Raw genomic sequence first — 18473 nt, 5'->3', positions numbered from 1 at the left:
GTCCAACACAGCCATTTAAAAATCTGTAGTTCAAACTGATATGAAGCAAGGTCTGTAAAATTCAAACTAATGTGCTCATTTATAATTTTGGAGGGATTAATCTCTCTTCTGTCATAGCAAGTTCTCAGGGACAGGGTTGGAGAGGTCTTTGCCAAGTTTTCCAGCAAGCTACATAAAAAACACACTAACAGTTATTGCCAATTAAAATTTCATACATACAAGACTTGGTTTTCTTTTGATCAATATGAGATATAAATATTGTATTTACATTTCATTGTATTCCAAGTGATTTATTTTAAAATTATATGGTAAAAATGAGAAAGTCAGCAATTTTTCAGAAACAAAGGACAGGACTACGCAGCACTTTAAAGAATAACAAGATGGTTTATTAGGTGATGAGCTTTCACTAATAGTGTGCTTTGACACTTTTGTATTTTATGTCTGATTTTATAAGCAAGTAATGTGTAAGTGAAGTGAAATTTGGGATACATAAATCAGACTCCTGAAAGTGATACAGTAGTCTGAAAAGCTTGAGAGCCACACACTATACAGTATTGGCAACTCTTATGATTGTCATTAGTCTCAAATTACTGTTTTCTTTATAGTCTAAGAAACTGTAGTCATATGGATGAGTGATGATTTCAGCCCTTACTCTTAAAGAAAAAGTAAATTTCTCTCTCTCAGTTTATGGGAAAAGCTTCAAAATGTAAATATCAAAGGTTCAAAAAAATAGAAGGCAAATAAACCCACCTCCCTCCACCAGATCTATTATTTTTATATACGCTGATGATTTTAAAGCCACTCTCAGGGTTTTTGGTGAGCCTGACTCATGCAATTTCAATGCATGTGGTTAGCAATACTGCAATAGAAAGTACCTTTTATCACTTTTGGAATAAATACACTAGCTGTAATTATGTTAAACTTCACATCATCCCTGCATAGCCTCTTAGAACACAGGGGCCAGGGCACCAAGCAAGAGACAGGCAATGATCTGTGAAGAAAAACATGGCACAACCTGTTCACTACTTATGCCCCCTAGTTACTTTTTACCCACTGCAAATGGGGTAAAAGATAATTCCAAGATGCTTCACTGCCATGGCCCTCCTAGTAGAGGAAGCTCTCACCTGATCGTCTCCTAAGTAGACTACAGAAGGCAAAAGAATTGATATATATTTGACAAGACACAGCTGTCTTTTTAGAGCCCTGGGCAGATACAAAATTTTGTATCCACATATGCATACACAAAAATGAGCCACAGATATCCACATCTGCAGATACCTGCAGATATAAAGTGGATATCCGCAAATTTGCAGGGTTCTAAATACAAAACTTGTATTCACATCTGCAAAAGTGAACTGTGGATACCCGTTGATATAAATCAAATCTCTGTGGATTTGTATGGCTTTAATGTTCTTTAATTGTTCTGATCACCATTTCTACACAGTTTGATCTACTTCCCTTCCTTTTAGCATAGCTGGCACAAAGAGGCTCTTGGTGGCTACACAGTGCCATAGGAATCTATCATTAGTAGTATTTTCCTATTTTAGCCTAGTTAATATGAACAAACAGGTGAAAGACCTTAGCCCTGTGCTGGATCTGGCCCTTCATTAGTGCAGTTGTAAAAATAAATCATGAGATTGCAGTTATTATAACTTCAGTAAAGAAACAGCCTTGACACACCAAAGTCTAAAATTAAAGTTTATTTTAATGTTCAGAGGGGAAACAGCAAATAACTATAAGTTTATCTTACAATTACGCAAATGACATTTTCCTCTTTTCTAATGTGTAGCTCCCACTACTGTCTGGCACTTTGAGATAATTTCTCATATTTCTCAAAACTGGCATTTTAAAACGGATTTTATATATCACATACATAGCTTCAAATAAACAACTTACAATGGAACTCTTAAATTAAAAAAAATGTAAGTATTTTATATATATTAAAAAAGACCTTTTATCTTAAATTCCATGTTGGCCAAATGCACGTATACAGCAGTGGTAAAACAAACAATATATTGTAAAAGTGGGTGGCTTCCAATCTCACATAAAAGAGTAGATTAAAAATATACCAAAAGGGATGCAAGTTGGAGGAGCATGGCATTCCTTTGATTTAGCTATCTCCGCCTCAGAACTTTTGTATGATGAATTGCCTAATCATTCAGTAGTATTTCCATAGGATTATCGTAATTGATCTTTGCTGAAAGTGTAGACATTTTTATATTACTTTAAGATGTTCTTTTGGTTCTGGTACATTTGTATTAAGCTGCAAAATGAGGACCCAATTCTGGAAGGTAATGAGGACCCCATTTCACTCAGAACCTTGCCAAGTTGGCTCAGAACTGAGGTTGCTTTCCATGCCCATTTAACTTTTTCAGTGGCATATCAGAGGAAAGTTCCATCGCCAGTATTTTATTTTAATATTTATTTTAAAATGATGTCTGCTTTCATGTAAATGGCTTATTCAGCACCGAGTCATCAGCAGGAGTTTTGCCTGAGAAAAAGATAACAGAACTTAATGCTTATGTCCACAGGGCTGCACAGGCTCCCTTGTACAGGCAATTGGAGTGGCCAATCACAATTAATTTACCGATTATAGAATATTCGACTACAACTTTAACTGTATTATGTAGTGAATTATTTTCAGTATGCAAACATTATCCTGACAAATAAAGCTTTGCACATATATTTTTTGCAATGGTCATTTTGATTAATCTAGTCCTATTTTTAAGATTAAATAATGTCTGATTTTATTGTGTCACAAATTACTGCATCTTTAGCCTCTTATGAGGGTTCAGTCTTTCAAAGTACTGAGTGCTCTGGTTCCTATCCAAAGCAGAGCACTTCACCATGATTCACTTCTTATGGGACTACTAATGTGTTCAACTTTAAGCATAGATTTAAGTGCTTTGCTGGACTTGGGCCAAACGGTTTAGCACTGTAGTCATGGTATAGAAAAATACATTAGGTGGTATGCATAATTTGCATCTACTTTAGTTAACCAATATTTATTTTTTAAATGATTAATATAAAAAATAAAGGACTTCAAGAGAAAGAGTGATTAAAATATTTTATTTGGATAACAGACATACTGCTGTTGACTTTAAACTGCTGTAGACTAAAAGGCACACGCTTGTTAAAAATCCTTCAAATTTACATAAGATGTACAAATGCATAAAGCAAATGCACTGTTTACCAAAAGTACAATATGGCTTTAAGGGTTGAGTGAGGGCTGGGACAATTCAACACAATTTACATTTCACTGAATGTTAACACTTAAAGGATTGACTCTAGAACACAGGCAATTAACAGAGGGTAAAACACTGAGCATGTTACAGAGACAGAATATCACGTTAAGTAAACATCATACACCACTTATATGTGGATTCAGAGGACTATTAGGTCAGCAACAGCAAATTCATCAGGCATTTGTTAACCTCAAGGTAAATACCTGTGGGTTTTGATGATCTGCTAGCCTGAGAACAAATTCTTCATAAACAAAAAACTTGTTTCAAGAATCTGTCTATATATTTTACAAACACAGAGGGAGGGAACTATACACTTTTAAAAACATTAAATTTTGCTAATAATCTAATTGTCATAAAATCAAAGAATAACTGACATTGGTACCATTTTCCAGGGGGCACAGGTAATTGTGCCCATGCGGGAAAACATAACACACTAAACATGCAAAAATACTTAAAGACAACCATTTAGTGCTAGCCCCACCCAGGTTTAAGGCTCATTTGTCTGCAATTTTCCTTAGTTTTTTTTTCTTTTGTGTAAAATTACCTGAGCACAGATATGTTAGCAGATATTTTAAAGCAAAACATTAATACTTTGAACTACACAACCTAGAGAAATCTTTTGGTAGTTCACTAAAGCCAGGAGAAGAAAGGGCTTAAGCTTTTTTCTTCTTTAAAAGTTTACATAAAAGGCAATAAATTTATTAAAACAGTACAGCTAAATAGTTTATTAAATTGTTACAAAAATTCAAGATTCAATTCAGGTGGTCATTCTAGTCACTTGCTAATGCTGCCTTCAGTCTCAATACTGATCACTGTTGGTTTCTCAAACATTAATAAATAGAAAATAAAAGATAAAGGACCCAATTCTGCTGTTTCATGCATTGTCATTTACCCATTTTTCACAGGTGTATGAAATACTGCCCTTCTGAATGTTTTACACTCCCTTGTACCAGTGTACCTCACAGTTCAGAAAAGCATTAAGTCTATCCTGAATAAAACTCTTAAATGCATTTCAAATCAAGTATCCCCATAAGTGGTTTGCAGGAGTAGGGATGTTAGCGACCAGTCGACTACCCAATAAGCATATGCTTATTGGATAGCTGAGTAGTAACTTGACTAGTCGCTCCCGCACCCTTGCTGCCTCCTCTATCCAGAAGAGGCAGCAAGGGGGGAGAGCAGGAGCCAGTGCTGGGGGGGAGCTGACTTAAAGGCCTGTTCCCCCTAGCCCAGTCTCTGGGGGGGCAGGGGAGGCAGAGGTGTAGTGGGGGACTAGGCGCAAGCTGGGAATCAGCTGTCCCAGCTCTCTCCCAGTCCCCCCGGCTGCTTTTTAAATGCATTAAGAGCCTGGTGGTTCTTAATATATTTAAAACACAGAGGCTCAAAAGGAGGACCATTGCAGTTCTGTAGTTTCCCCCCTTCTAATCAAGTAGTCAATGGAAATCCCATTAACTACTTGATTATCTGATTACCTGCAATTTAACATCCCTATGAAGGAGTGGAATCTAAAGCAGGGGTTTTCAAACTTGGGCTGTGGACCCATCAGGGAAAGCCCGTGGCAGGCCCACAACACTTTGTTTACTCTAAAGCTTCACAGCCATGGAGCCTCACAGCTCCCATTAGCTGTGGTTTGCCATTTCCAGGCCAGAGGAGCTGCAGGAAGCAGTGCGGACCTGGAAGCTGATTCCCGCAGCTTGCCTCGGCTGGAAATGGCAAACTGCAGCCAATGTGAACTGCAAGGCTCCTTGGCATGGAACTTTAAAGTAAGCAAAGTGTCATGGGCTTGCCCGGGGCTTTCCCTGGCAGGTTCATAACCAATGTTTGAAACCTCCTGGTCTAAAGAACTCCGCAAGGTACAATGCAATGGAGTATTGGGCCCAATGGACATACCCGCTCCCAGTGATGTCAGTGGCATAAACACAAAGAGGATTAGGCCATTCATTTCTTTAGGATTAAAAAGAAAAAGCTTTTTAAAAAGATACTGTATGAAGGATACACACAGAAAATGTTGGGCAAATAATAGCTTGTATGAAGACATTTCCCCCACATAAGACTTTGGAAACATACCCCAAACAGCACAAAGCACAGTTGCTAACCTTATTGGACTCTATGAAAACCAAAATTAACCTCTTTTTCTTGCCCTCCCTCAGGTGCAGCTCTTCCTCCCCACATAAAGTACCAGAACAGATATGGACTTCACTGCAAGCAATTTGCAACTGCATAGGAGCTACAATAGCAGATGGACTTTGTTCATATACAATGAATTAAAATATCATTGACACCACAATTATGATTGCTATGCCATTGGAGAGGGAAGAGTTGGTTTCAAAGAGCACTTATAACCAAGGGCAATCCTGTCTTAAAGGTACTGAAAGAATTATAAAATATAATGAACGCAATGTTAAGATGTTCTAAAAAAATTATTAAAGTTACAGTACTTGAAGTCATATCCATAATTCTACCAACAGCAGAGATAAAAAAAACTCCAAACCCCATAGCTAATTAAAAACATTAATTGATTTTTGCTTTTCTATTAAATAGGTAAAATACGTATCCACTGAAAAATTACACTGATAAATAAAATATTTGAATGTGGCAGGGGGAAGGTCAAGTACTGCACATCAATCCCAGATATATTATCCAAATAAAGAAAGCTTTGAGATGTGAAAAGTAAATTAAACCATAGTTCTAGCCTTGAATTTTACAATACTGAATTTAAAACCAACAATATTTGGCTAATGTATACGGTTAAATAATCTAATCCAAAAAGAACAGAACACTGGAAGTTAACCAACAATTGCTGATAAAGGTATGCCTTTCTAACAGAGGACAAAACTATTACTGATGTCTATAGGGAAAGGTGTAATTCTAAAGGCAACATTTCAGTTCTTTAATAAGGCTCAAAGAAATTTGGCGGTGTATGTCTGACAGCCTGTATCATTCTGATATTTTTGAAAGCTCTGAAGCTTAAAAAAACCTAAATGTATTAAGTATAAAAATGTTCTGTAAGAAGTTGTCTTTCTAAATCATTTTATAGGTGCTTAGCACCAGGAACAAACATTTGGTATTATTATACTGAAATACCATTTGTAGAGGTGTCCTTGCGCTGTTGAGCAGAAACACACAATTAAGTTACCTTACGTCACTCTGTTCCTCTGAAAATAGTCAAGAATATACACTCTTTATGCTGTCTGTACTACATCATCATAAATATATATTATATATACACATAATATATAATATGATATATATAATATATATGTGTAACATATTTCATTTATCGCAAAACTGGAATCATGTGCTTTCATACCACACACTTATTAGGAAGCAGACATTCACCAGGTCACAGCTGGTGTAGCTTTCAACAGTCACTCATTTACTTTACAGCAATTCGGCATTGCTCAGTATCAAATGGAATCTATGACAAGAATCCTCAGCCCCTCTTTTACATCCCAATTAGCATGTGTTGTCTTTAGCACTCTTTTCCACAATGATTTCCAGACACTATTTCAAGTGGGTGTTCAATGTCGAGGTCTAATTTCTGTCAGCCTCTGAAGACAGTTCTGTGTTGTTTGCATGGAGAGAATAAATTGAACTGTCCTTTGTCCTATCCGGTAGCAGCCATATCCCATCAGTCCAAAAACTGTTGCTTTTATGACAAGTCTGACAACCTTACTTGAAGTTGATGGTGGAGGCACACTGAAATAAAGGTGATAAACACAAAATTATCACCCACATAGCAGGAAGAAAAAGATCCTTCCTCACCTTCATTAAATGCTAATCATTTTTGCCAAAATGTTTGTCATTATAACATACTTCCTCATTAGTATAGGAACCCTTGCAAGGAATAGACATATTAAGGAGAAATATATACAGAATTATTTGTAATAACTATGTAGAATCAAATTCAAAGGTGATGTGTGAGATGACGTAAGTTAATTAATATGTAGATTTATAGAGCATCAGGATTTGTCAGTACTTAGAAAAGTTTCACTTGTATAAATCAATGTATCTACATTTAGTTCCATGGGTGCAATTCTGTAATACAGACATACTCTAAAATGGTTTAACAGTGTTAAAAATGTGCATATATAATAGAGATTTGCACTGGGTCAGAAGGTCAATTTTAAAATGTATTTATTCAGTTTAGGGATATTGGTTACGTGGGAAACATCAACCTCACTGGGTAACTGTTAACCAGTTCCCTAGGAGCAGCTCCCTGCCCACAGTGTGCCATAGGTGGGGCACTGTTCTTGCCCCACTGGACCCCCGCGTAAAGCTGGGAGACAACCCTTGCAGCCCACCGCTTGCGGGGCTCGGAGCTGCTCCAGCCAGGCAGGAACAATCCCCGGCTCAGGATCCCGCTTAGTTGGTTATCCAATTAAATGTTAGGGTCATCTAAATTTAACCGGTTAACTGATTGATCAGGATTTTACAACCCTAATTTAGTTACAATGATATAAGTTTCCTAATATAAAAAAGATCTTGTATTTGGAGGGGTTATAAGAAGATATAAAATTTAGTAAGTGAGAGCATGTGTGTGGTGGGAGGGGAGGGGGGCTGACAGAGGATAGAGATACAACTACTTTAGCTTCCATCATCTTACTCACTTTTTTCAACTCTCAGCTAATTTAAATCACCTCTCAATATAACCCACAGGAGGTTGCATTTAGTAGTAAATTCAGTATGGGATATTCCAAAAATATGCAAATAGAAGCATGTTTGATTCTGAATTCTAAGAAAAGTTATTTCCAGATCATCTTGCCCTTCCTAAGGATGCGATACAGTAGGAGAACTTTAGATTTAGGAAAAATACTCAGGAATACATAGCCATAACTACACAAACTGTGTGCCTCAAATATGCTGAGAAAGGTCAAAGTTCATCCACCAGCCAAGAAGTCAGGGTTTTAGAATGGCTGTATTCTCAGGGTTTTACCTGCTTTATACTTAGATTTTGGAAGATTCGATTTTTAATGAAAAATGGTTATCAACAGCAAATTCATCATATACACAAAATTGACAAAACAATTGCCTTTATTTGATTATAATCAACTTTTATGCAAAGACAAAGTAAGAAAAATGCTGTTTAAATCAGAACTCAATTTGAAGATACAGTAAACTTCCGATAATCCAGCACCTTTAGGACCCAGGGGGTGCCGGATTATCAGATATGCTGGACTATCGGAAGGGGGGGGGGCATGAGTAGTCTGGGGTGGAGCTGGAGCTGGTCTGCCCCCGGCTTCCCTAAGTCAGCCACTAGTCAGTTTCAGCAGTGGCTGAATCGAGGAAGCCAGGGACAGAGCAGCTCCAATTGTCCAGCTGCCCGGAGCACTTCCGGGTTCCAGATGGTGCCAGACCATCAGGAGTGCCGGACCATTGGAGTTTTACTGTATTTACTTTGTATATTTTGACATGTGAGGTTGACAATGTGTTTTGACAGTTATAAAGCTTTCACTTTTCAAATTGATGTCCACTATCATTAAATAATTATTGTCTAACCCTCCCCACAGTTTCTCGCAAGTGTTAACATGTAAACTGGTAAAAATAAAAAATGCTTAAAAATCAACATCCTAAAAATTATTAAAAATAAAAAATTATTAAAAATAAAAAGTTAATTTCTGCCATACCTATTCATGCTATTTAAAAAAGCAGAATTTAAGCAAACTTAGTGGCTAATGGAAGATGTTGGACTGAAAATTCATCTATAGTCACAGCCTGGAGTTCAGTCAAAATTCCTGAAGCCTGACTTAGAGCCGTCTCTTGTGTAGGCACAAAGACAAGCAGGTCAGTTTCCATTCCATTAATTCTTTAATCTCACTAATGAAAATGCAAACAAATTTACCAAGAATGCCAGTTACTGTGACACTGATGTGGATCTCTACCCACTAGTAACTGGTCTGGCACTACTAACCAGCCATCACAAGATATGGTCCAGTTGTTAGGGCATAAGCCTAGGACTTGGAAAGCTTAAGTTCAATTCCCAGACTTCCTATCTAATCTTGTGCTAGCCTTTCAGTACCTCATTCTCCTTCTGTAAAATGGGGATAAAAGGATTTCCCTGCATCACAGGGGAGTTGAGAGGATAAATACATTAGCGAAACTGAGGCACTCAGGTGAGACACAGCATAGATTTTAGGTGGGAAAATGATAAATTCTGGAACCTACAGATCTGGGCTGAATCCAAAAGGTAGGATGGGTATGTCTACACTGCAAATCAGGAGGTGTAACTGCAGCATGTGCAGAAATACCCATGCTAGCTTCGAAAAAAAAATCAACACTAGCTGAAACAACAATAACTGTGAAGCCATGTCAACATGGACAGCAGCTGCCCAGGATCCTGCGCTCTTGTGATCTCCTGTTCTGCCATAATTTCACTGCCATTCTTAGTAAATGGATTATAACAAACTGATTTTGTGCTTCAAGATGTAGTGCTGCCTAGGGGTGAAAATAACTCAAACTTCTTACAAGTACTGTCTTATCATAATCCCCCTCCTCCCATGGGGGCAGGGGAGAGGTGTAGGTGTGTGTAGGGTGGAGAGTGGGATGGGAGGCTAGCCCCTGTTGGTGACCCTGCCCTGCGCTGCTCCTGTTCCCAACCAAATGGGACCTATGGGGGCAGTGCTTATAAGCACAAAAAGGGAGCTAAGGGTGGACGGGGTGCAGCAGCACCCCAGGACCCTGACCCAGCACCTGGGGCTCTCCTGCCCCTAGCCCCATGTCACTCTCCAGCCACCAGAGTTTACTTCTTTAGGGGGTGAGGAGCAAGAACAGGATTAAGACCCCACTTCCAGCCGGCCATTTCGCTGCACCAGGGCGCACCGGCTTACTTTAACCTCTGGTGCTGCCTGCATGCAACCAAAGTCCCGATGTCCATTTTTCACTCTTTGGTTATGCTATCTCTGAGGCATCTTGTTTCACATACTGCAGGTCTTAGCTATGAATTACAGTTTCCAGACATATGTTGGGAAACTAACACAGCAGGGTACAGATTATCTAATAAATTCTTGGACTGCATTGGAGACTTTTTTTTATTTCAGAAGATGGAGGAAGTTACTCGGGAGTAGCCGTTCAAGATTTGATTTTCACAAACAGAGGAACTAGTTGAAAATTTGAAAGTTGAAGGCAGCTTGGGTTAAATGGATCATGAAATCACACAGTTCATGATTCTAAGAAATTGTAGAAGGGAGAACAGCAAAATAGAGACAATGGATTTCAGGAAGGTAGGTTTTAGTAAATGCAGACAGCTGGTAGGTAAGGTCCCATGGGAAGCAAAACTAAGAGGAAAGTTGGCAATTTTTCGAAGAGATATTATTAAGGGCCCAAAACCAAACTATTCCACTGCATAAGAAAAAAAAACAGTATGGCAAGACACCACCTTGGCTTAACCAGGAGATCTAAAAATAAAAAAGGAGCTGTATAAAAAGTGGAAGCTAGGTCAAATTACAAAGGAGGAATATGAGCAAACAACGCAAGTATTCAGGAACAAGATTAGAAAGGCAAAGGCACAAAACGAGCTCAATCTAGCTAAAGACATAAAGGGTAAAAAGACAACATTCTACAAATATATTAGAAGCAAGAGGAAGACCAAAGACAGGACAGGCCTATTGTTCAGTGAAGAGGGAGAAACAACAGGAAACTTGGAAATGGCAGAGGTGCTAAATGACTTCTTTGTTTTGGTTTTCACCAAGAAGTTTGATGCTGAAGGGATACTTAATATAGTGAATGCTAGCGGAAATGGGGTAGGTTTAGAAGTTAAGAAAATAACAAGTTAAAAATTACTTAGAAAACTTAGATGTATTCAAGTCACCAGGGCCTGATGAAATGCATCCTAGAATTCTCAAGGAGCTGATAGAGGAGGTATCTGAGACTTTAGTTATCATCTTTGAAAAAATCATGGAAGTCGGGAGAGATTCTAGAAGACTGGAAAAGGACAAATATAGTGCCCATCTATAAATACGGGAAATAAGAACAACTCAGGAAACCACAGACCAGTCAACTTAACTTCTGTGCCAGGGAAGATAATGGAGCAAGTAATTAAGGAATTCATCTGCAAACAACTAGAAAATAAGGTGATAGGTAACAGCCAGCATGGATTTGTAAAGAACATATCATGTCAAACCAATCTAATAGCTTTCTCTGATAGGATAACGAGTCTTGTAGATAAAGGAAAAGTGGTGGCCGTAGTGTACCTAGACTTTAGTAAGTCATTTGATACGGTCTCACATGACGTCCTTATCAATAAACTACAAAAATAAAACTTAGACGGGGCTACTATAAAATGGTGCATAACTGGTTGGATAACCATTCTCAAAGAGTAGTTATTAACGGTTTGCAGTCATGCTGGATGGCATAACAAGTAGGGTTCCCCAGGGATCTGTTTTGGAACCAGTTCTGTTCAGTATCTTCATCAGTGATTTATATGATGGCATACAAAGTACACTTATTAAGTATGCAGATGATTCCGAGATGGGAGGGACTGCAAGTGCTTTGGAGGATAGGGTTGTAATTCAAAATGATCTGGACAAACTGGAGAAATGGTCCAAGGTAAAGAGGATGAAGTTTAATAAGGACAAATGCAAAATACTCCACTTAGGAAGGAACAATATCGGATAGTTGACTAGTTGCTTACATCCCTATCTTCAACCAAAGGGACTGAAGTCTCTGGGAACCAACTACAGGTGACAGACCTACTTAGACAAATACTGTAACTTGCTGACCTTAAGTTTTAGTCACTAGAAAGCACATTTTCTGTAAGTAACCTTTTATCTCTTTCACTCTTCCCTGAAGAAACAAGGTGGATGAGATAATATCTTTTATTGGACTAAATTCTATTGGTGAGAGACAAGCCTATGGGCCACAAACAGCTCTTCTTTAGGTATATTTAATAAAAAGATACTACCTCACCACCTTGGCTCTCTAATACCCTTGGTTTGACATGGCTACAATGCCACCGCATACTCTTTCTTGAAATTACTTAAACCTATGTTCTTAGTTAAGATGAAAAAGTTTATTAATAATCTCAGTGCTGTTATGCTGAAGTGTGGGCCTTCAACTAACCAAACAAACTAATGCGGGCACCATCTCTTTGGAGGCAGTGAACTTAATACTAGCCACCAGTGAGAGGGACTGGATACTCCAGAGAGATATCTCTTGAGAACTGGGGATCACTGATTGTTACCTGCACAGCAAAGTTTGGCCTGGCAGAATCTTGAAGAGTTTGCTGGCAAGACAGACAATCTGGCAAAGCAGGGAGCTGACACACAGCTTAACAGCAGCAAAACTCACTCTTACTAAGGCAGAGAGTAACAGTGTGGCTCACAGTTCTGGGTGACCTGAGCAAGAGGTCATAAGCATTATAAACAAAAGCAACTGCCGATTGTAAGGCTGAGGCACTATTAAATCAACATGCAAAAAAAGAGAAAGTTACCTCATGATTTCCTGGATGTTTAAGTCAGTGTTCCAGTTCTTTTCTATTCCAGGCACATGACCCATCCCAACTACTCCAACTACAACAGATGGGATACATTTTCTGGGTTCAGCTAAGACAGAAGAGGAAAAAAGATGTACAGTCTTTTCTCCAGTAAGAAAAACATTGCCAAACTGTAAGCAATCTTTTTAAAAGGCACAGGTTGAACCTCTCTTTAGAATCCTCGGGACCTAACTGGTGCCAAACAAGAGAATTTGCCGAACCACGGGAGATCAATATTGTGCAGCAGCATTACCAACACTTCCACCGCTTACTGGGTTCTTAGATATTTAGTGGTAAATTAGAGATAAACAACAGCACAGAACACAGAGCCAGGACTGGTGGCTGTGAACAAACTTTATGGGACTGTGGAAAATTTGATCACACCCATGACAAGTGGACATCCAGCTAACTGAAATCATGCTGGACCACAGATGTTGCCAGACCAGAGAGGTTCAACTTGTACTCTTATATTTCAAAACAACATTTTCAAATAATCCCAGTAGTCATAAACCATTTTTTAAATTAAACACATGAACATTTTTGAATGACAAAATTCTCTTTTGAATACCCCCTGCCACAAAACAGAACTTCTTTTGACTAGATCTAGTGCTACTCTCAGTTCTAGAAGCTCCCTGAATGCAGCTCCTCACTAGTATAGTCTGCCACGCACACATCTCCTATTGTATCCAGTTGTGATAGTCAAGGTCAACCAATGAGCATGTGGTCTTGAAAGCTCACATATAATGGCAAGTCCTTCTCCAGTGCACATCTTTGGAACTTGGGCATCCTTGGTCATCTGAGTCTTAGGGTACAATGCAAAATACATTTGGGCTGTGAACCTGCAAAGGGAGCTCTGCAAATTTGCACCCCTCTACACCAAATGCCACTGATTTCAGTGGGGTCCTTAGAGCAGAGTTTGGCCCACTTGGTTCTCTTTGCATGACTGAGCAATTATCCCATTTTAAAAGTATCTGATAGATTTCTTTATTGTTGTTTTGTGAGTGCCATTTCCAGTTTGTGTTTCAAGCACTTAGTAACCCTGCTAGACTAGGCTATTTTTTTTTTTTTTCAAACTATGGGTTAGAACATGGCCGCTTGTTGAGTAGCCCACGGGCCACACGTGGCCCACAGCCCGTTCGTTTGCAGCCCATGGTGCAGTTTGGGTTTACACGGGGCTCAACATGCGGCCTGCAGGTGGGAGCCAAAACAAAAAAATATAGTCAATATTATGGTCTTCTGTTGATATGCGTTTTAGTAGTTAAATTCCTGGACTGTCATTGCTCATTAAAAGTGTTGTCATATGGGTGGAACTTGGGTAAATATTGCATTTTATTAATATCAGCAGAATTGACTTAAATGGGGCCTGTGTGTTTTGTAGTCTTGCCTTAATCTTTGTATTCATGCCTGTCGGTGTGAAAGAAGCTATTTGCATATATATTTGCATGTATCTGCAATCACACTTAAGTTGCAGTCTTTGGGACATGCTGTGAATATCATTGCGGACCCCGGGGCTTCCAGAGTTGAGTAGCCCTGAGTTAGAACAACAGAATCTTAGAACTGGAAGGGACCTCAAAAGGTCATCAAGTCCAGTCCCCTGTCCTCATGGCAGGTCCAAGCATCATACATCATCCCTGATAGATGTCTGTCTAACCTGCTCTTAAATATCTCCAGTGATGGAGATTCCACAACCTCCCTAGACAATTTATTCCAGTGTTTAACCACCCTAACAGTTATGAAGTTTTTCCTAATGTCCAACCTAAACCTCCCTTGCTGCAATTTAAGCCTATTGCTTCTTGTCCTATCCTCAGAGGCCAAGGAGAATAATTGCTCTCCCTTCTCCTTGTGACACCAAGCTCAATCACTCATGAAGTCGCTGATGTACTGTTCTTGCACAAAGTGTTTTCACTAGCTGAACAAGACTGGTGTGCTTCTCAGCAGTTCCACTCTGGTCCTGTTTGGTCACATGGAAAGTGTCACACAGAAACTGCACATATTCTATCCTCCATTACTGCTGAAATGTTTTGGAGGACAATGGTTGTAAGCTTTATCACTTTGTCTTCTTGGAGAACTCCAGACCACCTCCAGTAGAGGGAGACAATTCACGTGTTGCTTTGACACCTACTGCTTCTCTCATGACCCAAACAGGGCTGACAGCAAAACTGAATGGTTAATCAACAGTTTCACTCTGCTGCTGCTCCCGAGTGCAGAGGAAACACCATGTGAGGGAGCAGCAGGGGCCCCAATGCAACATTTGGGACATTTTAAAACCAGGAGGCAGTCTCAGTGGACCTACACTGAAGTTATATATCTTATATCTTAAGATATCAGGTACAAGATAACCCATAACTTACTATGCTTATGCATCCCAAGAGATTATGAATCACAGAAGTGACAGTCAAGCACCTTTAGAGACCTGAGAAATAAGTATTCAGTATGCTCACCACTCTGGAAGCACAGTCTTTTGTAACAGCAATAATGAGTCCCATTCTATGTTGTAATAGTGATACTGAATTTTTTCAAATTTTAGCAGCCTAATTAGTATTTCCCAGTTTTGAAATAGACACGATAGGAAAGAGGAATCCATATTCAAAGATACATATCAGTTTTAAAGCAATTACCTTCCGAAGCACGAGGTAGTTCTATTCGCTTAGCTGCTTGCTTCAGCATGTAGGTCAAGTAAATATCTCGCTCTGAGACAATTGTTCGATGGAGATCAGGAAATTCTCCAATCATTTCAGCCATCATCTGCTCCAATAAATCCTTCTGTTTACACTTCTCCACGTCATCTTTACTGAAAAGAGAAACAGTTCCGGTGTCTGTATTATGCTCTCAAAGTCCAATCTAGACAAGCTCTTGTAAAATCATGAGACCTGTACCTCCTAAGAAAGCAAAATTAGCTCCCTGTAGGCCCATATTCTCAACAGTGTTTCTAAACTTAGTGAAAGGTCAATCATCTAAGAGCTATTCAATAGAAGTAATCCATTGCATCTTAATTACGGGAAACTAAACAAGCACATAATCTGGCATCACAGCTGAGGCAAGGTGCCCAGACTCTGAGGGAAGGAGCTCCCACCACTGCCCAGTTAAGGTGCATTATTGATACTGCTCTTCCTGGGGCCTGTCAAACACTCCTGAAGTAGCAGAATCCATCATCACAAACACTGAGCATCTCCTAAGAGGTCCCCTCAGAGCAATGAATCCGAGGAAATGGATAGAATTATGTATGTTCCTATTAAAATTGGATCTCTCTGCTGAAGATCAGAGGAAGAAAGCTCTAAGCTGGCAATTCCCTGAGCAGGAGTGAGGAATAACTTGGGGAGGAGGGATAGCTCAGTGGTTTGAGCATTGGCCTATTAAACCCAAGGTTATGAGTTCAGTCCTTGTGGAGGCCATTTAGGGATTTGGGGCAAAAATTTGTCAGGGATGGTACTTGGTCCTGCTGTGAAGGCAGGGGACTGGATTCAATGACCTTTCAAGGTCCCTTCCAGTTCTAGGAGATAGGTAATTTAATAAACGGGAAGTGAGGATGAGTAAGAAGCTGCAGAGCAAATTCAGCTCACTAACACTAACCATGTAGTACTATAGTATTTCTGGGAGGTCAGTCTTGAGATTGTTTCTAGTGTTGCAGGACAAGTGACAGAAGAAACAAATAAAATGTCACTAAGTAGTGAAGACACCAAAATATGTTTGATTTGCTCATTTTCCAGACAGCTAACTCATGAAATGCTCAGTGATTGGGAACACTACAACCAAAGCCAAGAATAACCACAAATAGAAGTGTAGTATGATTTTCTACCTTTATCTTAAAAGGATGAAGCTAGCTTGTTTAGATTAAATGTAGATTGTCATCACGTGGTTGAGATACATCAAGTGGTTTCAGATACATCTACAGAGAACACGGCTCAGATATCAGCAAGATCAGGAGGGATGAGCTGAAGTGCGGATGAGAAGTGCAGTCGGGAAAGTAACTGGAAATACTTCCCTGAGGCATTATATTTTCTAACAGACTCTACATTCTCAATTACTGAAGGACGATCTGCACTCATTGGTATATTTGCTGTTCACAACCAGTTCTGCATAACTTTTCATGAGTAATGTACCCAAATAACTGGATACTAATATCTAAACAACATTGTTAAATTTATTCACCTACATTTGAGTTGTTGCTGACTTTTAAAAGTATCTGCTGACTTTTAAAACTTTGTGAATAATCTAAGGAATATGCACAAATGTACAGATACTTTTCTTCACCTGTATATTATAAAATTTAGCCATAGCTTTAGTAAAGTTTTAAAATTAATTTTAAAACCCTTCACATAACCACCAGGATATGAATAATGCCAGAACTGAATCATCATGACCCTAAAACTGTAGCCTGTTTTTCCTTGCCCTATTCCTACTCTGAGGATGATTATCATCAGTTGTGGTCACACCCAAACTTCGATTCCAAGCTCAACTGATAAATTTTCCTGGTCTTATTTAATAATCAATGTCTTCCTGGAGGTGAGTGGGTGTGGTAGGAAAGTGCAGAGAAGAATTGTACAGAAATCCACCTTTCAGTCAATGGAACATTTCTTAAAACGAAGAGCAAAATATGATACAGGCTGAGAATAAATATTATTAGCTACCACCATATTTTGCACATAAGCTGCTAGTTAACAGGTCAAAAAAGAGAAGAGTCAGAAATTGTCTCCACAGTTGGATTTTACAATATATGCATACATGGAAATAAATGAAAACTAAGTTAAAGCATGGATGGAAGGTAGAAGTTACACTGGTCCTGGCTCAGCCCTGAAAACCTATGTAGTTCCTTTTGAGCTGTTCTTGGTTAGCCACAAGAGGACTGGGCAGGTGCTGACAGGCAGAGCGCCTGGTACGATGGATCTGTGCATATATCATCCTCATCCAGGCCCCTCATACATCTACTGGGAGCACAAGTAAATTTCAAGGGCACCTGGGAGTGCACTCTTGAGCCAGAAAAATTAATGTTCCTTCTGCGGAGTTACTTGTCCCCAATTTGGGTGGAGTCAAATTTGTTCCTACCCCTTTGTGGGGGTTTTTCCTTCCTCCAAAAGATAGAACAACAGGAATGGAAACCATTTGCATTATTGTAACTAATGATGTCAAACTTGAAGTCAAGTGCATGATTAACTGATAAGCTAGCCTTATCACTTAATCCTATTGACTACAAAGGTAGCAAGGTGGGGCGGGGGGGAAGGGAGGGAAGAGGGCAGCAGCACAGGGTTCCAGGGAGGCTCCCAGGGAGTGGGGCTGCCAGCCCCGCCCTCAGGGACTATTGAATAATTTTGTAACCAATAATACTTTGTGCAGTTACATGACTATTCAATTAATTGCTATCTAACATCCCTAATTGTAACTAGGGATGCAAAATCCTATTTAAATAGTTAACTGGTTAAACTTAATGTTTAACTGGCTAACTGATTAAACAAGGCTGGGCCATGGACCATTCCAGCCGTCTGGACTGGAGCAGCCCCCCCACCTGCCATGGCCAAGCTGGAGAGGACCCTGTGCCTTTAAATAGGAGCTGCTCCAGTGCAGCTGCTTCCAACCCTGCGCTGGGCTGGCTCCCCAGCCTGTGTGGGCTTGCGGTCTGGGAGTCAGCAGCCCTAACTTCTCCCACTTCTCCTTCCCCACCCAGCCCTCATGAGGCTACCAATTCCCAGCCCATGAGGGCTGCAACCCAACCCAGCCCTCTGCCTTCAGACGACCAGTGGCAGGGGTGCTGCTGCTGGATAACAGTT

At 39.6% G+C, this 18473-nt stretch overlaps 1 protein-coding gene across 1 annotated transcript in view; it reads right to left on the bottom strand.

The window, feature by feature from the left end:
• Positions 1-3048: 3048 nt before the first annotated feature.
• Positions 3049-18473, bottom strand: part of TRABD (TraB domain containing) — a 55725-nt gene continuing 40300 nt past the window's right edge. Inside the window, exons 8-10 of the mRNA XM_075928124.2 lie at positions 15330-15502; positions 12670-12781; positions 3049-6941 (exon numbers count right to left, since the gene is read on the bottom strand). Coding sequence (XP_075784239.1) covers positions 6764-6941; positions 12670-12781; positions 15330-15502 — 463 coding nt within the window. The 3' untranslated portion in view covers positions 3049-6763. The remainder of the gene's footprint in view (positions 6942-12669; positions 12782-15329; positions 15503-18473) is intronic.

This window comes from Pelodiscus sinensis, chromosome 1 (assembly GCF_052426305.1).
Source record: "Pelodiscus sinensis isolate ZL-2025 chromosome 1, ASM5242630v1, whole genome shotgun sequence".
NCBI classification, from domain to species: domain Eukaryota; kingdom Metazoa; phylum Chordata; order Testudines; family Trionychidae; genus Pelodiscus; species Pelodiscus sinensis.
This window is presented reverse-complemented; position numbering and strand designations above follow the sequence as displayed.